The sequence below is a fragment of the Oryctolagus cuniculus genome, chromosome 1, assembly GCF_964237555.1.
Source record: "Oryctolagus cuniculus chromosome 1, mOryCun1.1, whole genome shotgun sequence".
NCBI lineage: Eukaryota > Metazoa > Chordata > Mammalia > Lagomorpha > Leporidae > Oryctolagus > Oryctolagus cuniculus.
In genome coordinates this window covers 2,122,369-2,131,621 of record NC_091432.1, presented here as the reverse complement: position 1 = coordinate 2,131,621, position 9,253 = coordinate 2,122,369, and the positions used below count along the sequence as shown (strand labels likewise).

At 69.4% G+C, this 9,253-nt stretch overlaps 1 protein-coding gene across 4 annotated transcripts in view; it reads left to right on the top strand.

Moving 5' to 3' along the window:
* MUC5AC (mucin 5AC, oligomeric mucus/gel-forming) overlaps positions 1 to 6,439 on the top strand; it is a 30,617-nt gene extending 24,178 nt beyond the window's left edge. For all 4 annotated transcript variants that reach the window (XM_070063714.1, XM_070063716.1, XM_070063715.1 and 1 more), the window contains 18 exons: positions 235 to 434; positions 859 to 1,033; positions 1,154 to 1,404; positions 1,496 to 1,679; positions 2,005 to 2,221; positions 2,441 to 2,619; positions 2,790 to 2,877; positions 2,948 to 3,051; positions 3,140 to 3,171; positions 3,472 to 3,643; positions 3,970 to 4,071; positions 4,254 to 4,291; positions 4,649 to 4,765; positions 4,847 to 4,945; positions 5,092 to 5,211; positions 5,319 to 5,382; positions 5,462 to 5,576; positions 5,862 to 6,439. In XM_070063714.1, the coding sequence (XP_069919815.1) occupies positions 235 to 434; positions 859 to 1,033; positions 1,154 to 1,404; positions 1,496 to 1,679; positions 2,005 to 2,221; positions 2,441 to 2,619; positions 2,790 to 2,877; positions 2,948 to 3,051; positions 3,140 to 3,171; positions 3,472 to 3,643; positions 3,970 to 4,071; positions 4,254 to 4,291; positions 4,649 to 4,765; positions 4,847 to 4,945; positions 5,092 to 5,211; positions 5,319 to 5,382; positions 5,462 to 5,576; positions 5,862 to 6,090 (2,486 nt within the window). In that variant the 3' untranslated portion in view covers positions 6,091 to 6,439. The remainder of the gene's footprint in view (positions 1 to 234; positions 435 to 858; positions 1,034 to 1,153; positions 1,405 to 1,495; positions 1,680 to 2,004; positions 2,222 to 2,440; positions 2,620 to 2,789; positions 2,878 to 2,947; positions 3,052 to 3,139; positions 3,172 to 3,471; positions 3,644 to 3,969; positions 4,072 to 4,253; positions 4,292 to 4,648; positions 4,766 to 4,846; positions 4,946 to 5,091; positions 5,212 to 5,318; positions 5,383 to 5,461; positions 5,577 to 5,861) is intronic.
* Positions 6,440 to 9,253: the final 2,814 nt, after the last annotated feature.

The window sequence follows — 9,253 nt, the reverse complement described above, 5'->3', positions numbered from 1 at the left end:
GTGCACTGCCTGCCTTTGCTTTCTTTTTCTGCCCAGAAGAGGGAGCATAAGCGTGTTTCCTTGCTCTTGTAGAATTTCAGCTCAACCGGCTTCGCAGGGTGGCCCCTGTCCCCTTGCGTCTTTTCCATGTCCTTAGCGGGCAGCACGTGTCCCCTCCCCTCTGTCCCTGCTGAGCTTCGCACAGTGGGGTCCCTCCGCCTTGGCTCTGCTGCCCACTGTCTGCTTGTTCCTCAGGTGCCGTCATCTACCACCAGAGAGATCTCGAGGGCCACTGCTATCACGCCACGTGCAATCCGGACTGCCAAGTGGTCAGACGCGTGGACAGCGACTGTCCCCCCACTACGCCGCCCGCAATCCAGACCACGCCCCCATCCACGTCCACCTCTCAGCCTGTCACTCCATCCGGGTGCTCCAACACCATTCCTCCAAGAAAGGTAACCCTCTGATCCTGGCGGGAGGCCCAGGGGCTGCAGCGGGGGCATCGTGTCTCTGCCGTGGGGGTCCGCTTCCCATCCTCATCTGTATCCGGAGCCTGGGTGGCGCAGGAGCTCATGGGGCGTGGGCCCTCTGTTACCTGGATGTGGTTCCTGGGATTGTCATGCGCGTGGTGCCCAAGGCTGACCTTCTGTGGGCCCGGCGCTGTGGTGGGTGCTGTGGACCCTGTGAGCCTGCTGGGGACAGGAAGCACCCCCCCCCACAGCACAGAGCTCCGCTGCTCGGCACTGCGTGGTGTGCGCTCGAGCCTGGGGCCGTGGGGGGGGGTCCTGCCTGCTCAGGCTCTGTTCCCTGTCCCCATGAGGGCTGAGGGGGCCCCCAAGGCCCGGGGGTCAGGCCCTACAGCTGCCCCTGCCTCCACAGAAAGGGGAAACCTGGCCCATGCCCAACTGCTCCCAAGCCACCTGCGAGGGCCACGACACCATCTCCGTGCACCCGCGCCAGTGCCCGGAGGTTTCGGAGCCCACCTGCGCCAACGGCTACCCGCCACAGAAGGAGGTGGACCAGGACGGCTGTTGCTATCACTACCAGTGCCAGTGTGAGCCAGCGGGCGGGGTGCGGGGCAGGACCGGGATGGGGCTCCCAGCCGCGCCGTGAGGGTGTCCGGGGAGCGGGGAGGGGAGGGCCCGTCCCCCCAGCGCGGTGCTGTCTCCCGCAGGTGTGTGCAGCGGCTGGGGCGACCCCCACTACATCACCTTCGACGGCACCTACTACACCTTCCTGGACAACTGCACCTACGTGCTCATGCAGCAGATTGTGCCTGTGTTTGGCCACCTGCGCGTGCTCATCGACAACTACTTCTGCGACGCTGAGGACGGGCTGTCCTGCCCGCAGTCCATCATTGTCGAGTACGGGCACGACCGCGTGGTGATGACCCGCAGGCCAGTGGCCGGGGTGATGACCAACCAGGTGGGACCCTAGCCCTAGCCCCAGCTCGGGAGGGGGAGCACGTACCCCGCTGCGGCCCTGGCTGACTCCGCCCTCCGCCCCCCGCCGCCAGGTCATTTTCAACGGCAAGGTGGTTGGCCCCGGCTTCGAGAAGGACGGCATCGTGATCTCGCGCCTCGGCATCAAGATGTACGTGACCATCCCCAAGCTCGGCGTGCAGGTCATGTTCACAGGCCTGATCTTCTCGGTGGAGGTGCCCTTCAACAAGTTTGCCAACAACACCGAGGGCCAGTGCGGTGAGCCCCGGGGAGCGGCTGGCGCTGGGGGCTGCCTCGGAGGGGGTCCCGCGTGGGGGCAGCATCCTGGGCCGAGCTGAGGTGTCCCAGGCCCCGCCGGGCCTGAGGGGGTTCCTGGCAGCACCAAGAACCTGCTGGACAGCACGAGCCACGCTGGGGCCCACACCGGTCCCTACTCATGCCTCCCTGTGCCAGCGGTCATGGGATGGGCGTCCAGGTGCGAGGTGGGGGCAGTGAAGCCAAGGGGAGGCACGGAGCCACGGCCCAAGTCCCGCAGGGGGCCCGGGTGCCGTCCAGCTGGCCTGACCCAGCCCCGTCTGCCCAGGCACCTGCACCAATGACAAGAAAGACGAGTGCCGCTTGCCCGGGGGGAAGGTGGCCGCCTCCTGCTCGGCCATGTCCCACCACTGGAAGGTGACCAACCCCGACCAGCCGTCCTGCAGTGGGTCTCCAGGGAGCCCCGCGGACCCGACCACCATGAGCCCCACGGAGCCGGCCACAACGTGCCCACCGTCAACAATCTGCGAGTTGATCCTCAGCGAGTATGGCTGGGGCCGGCGTGGGGAGGGTGGGGCCTGCGCGGTGCACCTGGACTCCGCCCCAGCACGCACAGGGACTTGCGGAGCCACCTGTCCTGGGCGATGGGGTCCCGGGGGTGCATGGGACAGCCGCTCACCTCAGCCGGCTCCTCCCCTATGGGGGCGGGTTGGCGGGTGACCCCTACTGAGCCAGCACCACCACCTGTGTGTCCCTGCCCGCAGGGTCTTCGAGCCTTGTCACTCCACCATCCCGCCCCTGCCGTTCTACGAAGGCTGTGCCTTCGACCATTGCCATGTGAGCAGCCCGGACGTGGTGTGCTCGGGCCTGGAGCTGTACGCCTCGCTCTGCGCGGCCTTTGACGTGTGCATCGACTGGAGGGGCCTCACCAACGGCACCTGCTGTGAGTGCCCGTCTGTCCCAGGGCACTGGGGTGGGGCGGCGCGGCCCCGGCCTCGCAGAGATGTGGGCACCCCTGCTGGCTCCGAGCAGTGACCCAGTGCCCAGAGGAGCCCCCGGGGGCGACCTGGAGCCGCCCCCAGCCCCTCAGCTGTGTCGCCCCCTTCCCTGCAGCCTTCACCTGCCCGCCCGACAAGGTGTACCTGCCCTGCGGCCCGTCCAACCCGCCCTACTGCTACGGAAACGACAGCGCCAACCTCCTGTACGTGGCCCCTCCCCCACCCCCGGACCGCCCAGGGCGGGGCACGCAGCCAACCCTCTGCTCCCCGCAGGACCCTCCCCGAGGCCGGCCCCATCACCGAGGGCTGCTTCTGCCCCGAGAGCACGCTGCTCTTCAGCACCAGCGTCGAGGTCTGCGTGCCCACCGGCTGCCCCAGTACGTGCCCGGCCCCTCCCTCGCCCCCCCTGCTGCCCCACCCCCGAGTGGCTGCGGCGCCGTCAACCCCCCATCTCTCTCTCTCCAGGGTGTATGGGACCCTCGGGAGAGCCAGTGATGGTGAGTGTGGCCGGGCAGCCCTGGCGTGAAGAGTAGGCCCAGCAATGGCCAGAGCTGGGGCTGGGGGCTGGGGGCTGGAGGTGGGCGGACGGGGGCTGGCTCCCCAGCAAGACTGGGGGCCTCTTCTTGCTTTGGTCACCTGTAAACCCCTCCCACCTAGTCTCCTGGCCTCTTTGGGCCTCGAGGGCCCCGTGCTAATCCAGGGGCGGCGCCCACGCTTCCGAAGCCCCCTCCCCAGGCTTCCCCTCCCCTCGCGGGCGTCCCCAGCCTGGCTGCAGCTCACCGCGTGCTCCCCTGCAGCCGGGCGACACCATCAGCTTCGCGTGCCAGGAGTGCACCTGCGAGGGCAGCTCCATGACGATGGCCTGCCGGGCGAAGACCTGCCCGCCGGCCCCCGCCTGCGAGCTGTCCGGCTTCGTGTCGGTGCCCCTGGCCACCGCAGCTGGCGAGTGCTGTCCTCAGTACACCTGCGGTGAGTCTTTGCTGGTGCAGGGAGGGGGTGTGCCCAGACGCAGCGTGGGGCAGGCTGGGGAGATGCCCCCCCTTCCAGAGGGAGGCCACCACACTCCACCCCTGCTACAGCCTGCTCTGGCCACCCACCAGCAAATGTGACCCCGGGAAGCTGGGCGTGTGAGAGGGGATGCAGGCTCCTCCACCCAGGCTGACCTAAAAGCCTTCCCCCAGGGCCGCTGGGTGGCCAGCGCTCCCGGAGACTCCAGGGTGGGGGGTGCTGAGGCCGCGTAGGAGCAGGTGCAGAGTGGGCACCGTGCTCTGACCACGCTCCTCCCTCCCCTGAAGCCTGCAACGCCAGCTACTGCCCCAAACCTGTGGACTGTCCCGCGGGCGCCCACATGACCCTGCTGCAAGAGGGAGGGGCCTGCTGCCCGATCCAGAAGTGCAGTGAGTGTCCCTGACCAGGGCCGGGCACCGCCTGGGGGCACCTGGGGCCTGGGAGCTGGGGGAGGGGCTTGGCCCTGGGCCGAGGGAGCAGAGGGAGGGGCTGGACAGCAGGGGGTGGGAGCAGAGATAGGCGGGGGCCGGGGCCCTGTGTGGCTGGGCTCAGCTGCGTGTCTCCCGGACAGGGTGGACGCAGTGTAATGTCAACGGGACCCTGTACGAGGTGAGAGCCAGCGGAGCCCAGAGCCCTGCGGCCATGGGCACTGCACCTGCGGTCTCTCGGGGCTCCGGCAAGCCCGGCGCCCAGTGCCCGCTGAGTCCGTGATGCCGGCTGAGGCCCGAGATCACCCTCGCCTGGCACACCAGGGCCAGCCAGGCCTGGACTCCACTGCGGCAGCCTGAGTGTGCCGGGACCCCTGGCCCATGGAGGCGGAGGCACAGCCACAGTGCTGTACCCCATGGCCTCCATCCCGGGCAGCATGAGCGAGGCTCACCCTGGCCCAGGGAAGGGGGTGGGGGGCAGGGGGCGCCCCCCAGCCCCGCCCAAGCTCACTGACACCGGGGCCCCCACTCTCTGCAGCCCGGCGCTGTGGTCTCGTCCACCCTGTGTGAGACGTGCAGGTGTGAGCTGCCCGACAGCCCCGAGGTGTTCAAAGTTACCTGTGAGACCCAGATCTGTCCCACCCACTGCCCCGTGGTGAGTGCCGCCCCCTGCCCTGCCCCCGCCCCAGGGGCCGGCCCCAGGGCTCAGGCCACATGTCCACCCCCGCCCCCACAGGGCTACGCGTACCAGGCACAGGACGGGCAGTGCTGTGGGCAGTGCGTGCAGGTGGCCTGCGTCTCCAACTCCAGCAGCGGCTCCGCCCACCTCTATTCCGTGAGTGGCAGGGCAGGGCCGGGCAGGCCAGGGTGAAGCCACAGCCTCCTCCAAGGAGCTGGTTGGGGCTGGGTGGAGACAAGTGATGGCCAGACAAGGGGCACGCCCGAGGCGGACACTCACCCACCGGCCATGTCTCCTCTCAGCCTGGCGAGTCCTGGCCAGACCCCGAGGAGCGCTGTGTGACCCACAAGTGTGAACGGCACCTGGACGGGCTGGTGGTGGTGACCACGAGGAAGGCCTGCCCCCCGCTCAGCTGCCCTCGCGTGAGTCCCCAGTGCGCCCCCTCTGCCCTGGCCCCGAGTCCCTGGCCCCGTTTCCGGCTGGGCTGCCGAGCCGCCTTCCAGCACTGAGGGTACCCCTGTTGGCACAGGACCAAGCCCAGCTGAGCGAGGACGGCTGCTGCCTCTTCTGCCCGCCACCTCCCTCCCAGAACAGTAAGTGGGCGAGCCTTGGGCGCTGGGGCCGGGGCCAGGCAGGCCGTGAGCCCCGCCTCACCTCCACGTCCCTCCCCAGTGTCCACGTGCGCGGTGCACCACAGGCTCCAGGTCATCCGGGAACAGGGCTGCAGCTCCACCGAGCCCGTGCGCCTGGCCTACTGCCGGGGCAACTGCGGGGACACCGGTTCCATGTACGTGCGCCCCGGCCTCTGCCCCCTGCCCTGACCCTGGGGGCGGGGGCTCCCCCCAGGCCATGCAATGGGGAGACCAGGGAGAGCACCGCAGGGTGGGGAGAGGGCGGGGGGCTGACTGCTCCGGCAAGCGCCTGCCCTCAGCCCCCTCGGCCCCTGTCCCCGGCCTTGTGGCCCCGGATGCCATGGCGCAGGAGAGTCGCTTGCTCACCGCGTCCCCGGCTCTGGTGTGGTGCCCTCGGGGCATCCACGGCAGTCCCGGTGCTGAGCCGGCTCTGCCCGCAGGTACTCCCTGGCGGCCAACACGGTGGAGCACAGGTGCAGCTGCTGCCAGGAGCTGAGAACCTCGCAGAGGAAGCTGAGCCTGCGCTGTGCCGACGGCTCCCGCCGGGACTTCAACTACACCCAGGTGGAGGAGTGTGGCTGCCAGGGCCAGCGGTGCCCTGCGCCCGCCGACGCCGGCCACCCGGGCCCATCAGAGTCACCACAGTGGTCCCCCAGGCCTGTCCACTGAGCTCCTGGTCACACCAGAGACCACGCCCCTCACTCCTCCACCCCCAGCCCCAGGGCTCCCGGAACTCATGCCCTCGTCCAGGTGGCCGGAGTCCCCGACGCTCGCCCGCCCCCGCTCGCTTCCCAGGGGAGGTGCTGAGTGTGCGGCCGCCCGTGGAGGGACGTGGCCCCTGTCTCCCTGGACGGCCTGGGTGGCAGGGGCCCAGCGTCACACACGACAGCCCCTGGACGAAGTGGCTGGTGCCCGGCTGGCTGCCCGAGGCACGGCCTCTCTCCTACCTCAGCCCTGGGCCCGTGCCATTTCTCAGGAAATGGCCAGTCTTTCATAAATACACCTTGAGCATTTTGCATTTTGTGGTCCGTGTGGTTTTTGAATCTCAGCTACAAAACCCAGACACGGGGGAGGGGCGTCTGGGGGAAGCCCGCGGCCTGCCCGCGTGGTGGGAGCAGCCCTGTGCGGAGAGAGACGGGGCGAGGCCTGACCCTGGCCCATCCCGAGGGGTCGGTCACTCTCCTGAAGCCTCGGAGGGCTTGGCCGCTGCCTGAGGCCAGGGACAGCTGCCCCCAGCTGAGCGAGGGAGCAGATGAGGGAGGGGTGAGCCTGTCGCCTCCCCGGCTCTCCCCCTCCCTCATCCCCAGGTCCCTCCCTGGGGCTCAGCGGAGGGCCCAGGGCTCCAGAGTCATTGGTTCTGTGCTGGCCCAGCTGCACAGTGGCAGCACTGGACAGCCCTCTACTCCCAGGGCCCGGCAGAAGGACCTGGAGCTGACCCGTTCAGCCAGGCAGAGCTGAGTGCCCACTGCACTGCCCAGGCCAGGCCAGCAGAGGGCAGTGTGGAGCTGGGGAGGCCTTGGGTAAGCCCAGGACCGGGCTGCTTCCTGCACCATTTCCTGGGCTGCCCAGGCCTGGGCATGGCATGGACAGCTGGGGAGAGGCTGCCAGCTGGGCCCTGGCCGCCAGCCGGAAGGAGGCCTGGCTGGACCTCACAGGGAGGGGTTGGCAGCAGCACAGTGCTGGCCACTGGGGACATCCTGGGGCTCTCAGTCCTGGGCAGGCCCGCTGGCTGTCCACAGGACGGGGCCCAAGAACCTCTGGGCTGAGGGCTTCAGGGCGCTGTGGACACGAGCTCGGGGGACGAAGTGTCGCCGGCGTGGCAAGAGGGAGCGACAGTGCCCACGCCAGGCCCGTGTCTCATGAGGGACACGGAGGCCCAGAGGGGCGACAGCAGGGTGGGCTCCCGCCTAAGGGGACGCCCTCGAACCTCTGCTCAGCCTCTGCCGCTGCTGCTGCCTCCCGGGGGAGAGGTCAGGAGGGAGAGGGCGGCAGCTCCCAGACGCTGGCCCTGCGGCCACCACAGGGCGGCCACACACTGCCCAGGGTCGGGGCTGAGTCCTCCCTGTCCGGCTGGGAAACAGGAAGAGATGGCAGGGCCTCAGGGCTACGAGTCAAGGACGGCGTCCACAGTGTCCAGGGGGATGGCGTCCACAGTGTCTGGGGGGGAGCACTCCACAGTGTCCAGGGGGGGCGGCGTCCACAGTGTCTGGGGGGAGCACTCCACAGTGTCCAGGGAGGGGAGCACTCCACAGTGTCTGGGGGGGACAGCATCCACAGTGTCCAGGGGGGATGGCGTCCACAGTGTCCAGGGGGACGGCGTCCACAGTGTTCAAGGAGGGGAGCACTCCACAGTGTCCAGAGAGGGGAGCACTCCACAGTGTCCAGGGGGGACGGCGTCCACAGTGTCCAGCCCTGGAGCTCACCGCAGCCCCACGTGCAGCAGGTGCCCGTGGGGGTGTCGCCCGGCCCCGCTGACCCCGCTCACCGCACGGCTGCCCCGCGCCCTCATGGATCTCACTGCCCGGGAGCGGATCTGGTGTCAGGAGCTCCGCCTGTCCGTCTTGGGGGGCACCGCAGTGACTAATCCTGCGCCCAGGGAGGACCCTCCCAGATTGGCCCACCTCCTGCCTGCCGGGAACTGGCTGTGGTCAGAGGCAGGAAGTAATTGGATAGTGGTCCTGTGGCCCGGCCCGGCCCCGCCCCACAGCCCCCCTCCCGGTTACACAAGCGACCGCCTCACTCCTTGGCAGCAACTCTGGCTCTGCCCGGACGGCTCCTTGACCCCTCACTTCCCCGGGACTTGGGGTGGGCGTGGGCCCCCCTCACCCCGCTGTGGCTCGGGGCCAGGACTGGCCTGGAGCCCACAGCTCCTGCCCCACAGCTCCCGTGGCCTGCTGGGTTCTGGCCTCTGTGGCTCGGCCCGTCTGATGGTGCAGGGGTGTCCACCTTCATGCCTGGGGGTGCCTACTGGGGACGGCTCCTGCCCGTGAGGAGGAGGACAGACTGGACCGAGACGCAGGGCTGGGGAGGCTGTGAGGTCCCCAGCCCTCTCCTGACACGGGCAGAGCCACACTGGTGCCTGGTGTGGGACTCATGGGCAGGGACGCCCGGCCGATTCCAGGGAACTGGGAGACGGGGTGAGGTCAGCCCCTCGAGGGCGGGGGCAGAGGGCAGCCGGAGGGGCCGAGCCTCAGCCTGCGCACAGCTCCCACCGGGCACTGAACACGCGGTCCCTGCCTCCAGTGGCCAGCACGAAGTGGAGGAATACTGAGCCTGCCTTGGGCCGGTCCCTAGCAAGGTGCTGGACACGAGGGGACAAAAACCTGCAGGGGACACACGGAAAACCCAGCTGAGCAGCGGGGAGCCTCTGGCATGTGTAGCCGGCTGGGCAGAGGGTGCCCAGGTCCCAGGTTGCAGGGGGACGCAGAGGACCGGGGAGAGCCACGGGGCGCTGCGCACGCCGCCAGGCCACACGGACGGAACCGCCGGGGCTGCAGCTGCCGGCGTCTTTGCAGGAAGCTGGCCAAGGGGCAGACAAAGGTGCTCAAATATCCGGGTGATTCGGACAGCAGGGAGGGGCTGCCTGCAAGCTGGGGGTGGGGGCGGCTGCCCAGGGGCTGCACCCAGGCCAGGAGCCCACTGGGGGCGTTGGGAGACCCCAGCCCCAAGCCCAGCCGTGGGAGCTCAGCTTGGGCGGATGGCGTTCCCCCTGCAGGGAAGGGGACACGGCGGTCACCCAGGGCGGCTGAGTAAGGGGCCCCCAAGATGGAGCTTCCGGCTGCCGTGGAGGATGGGGGCCCAGGGCTGACCCCAGATGCCGACGACAGCAGCA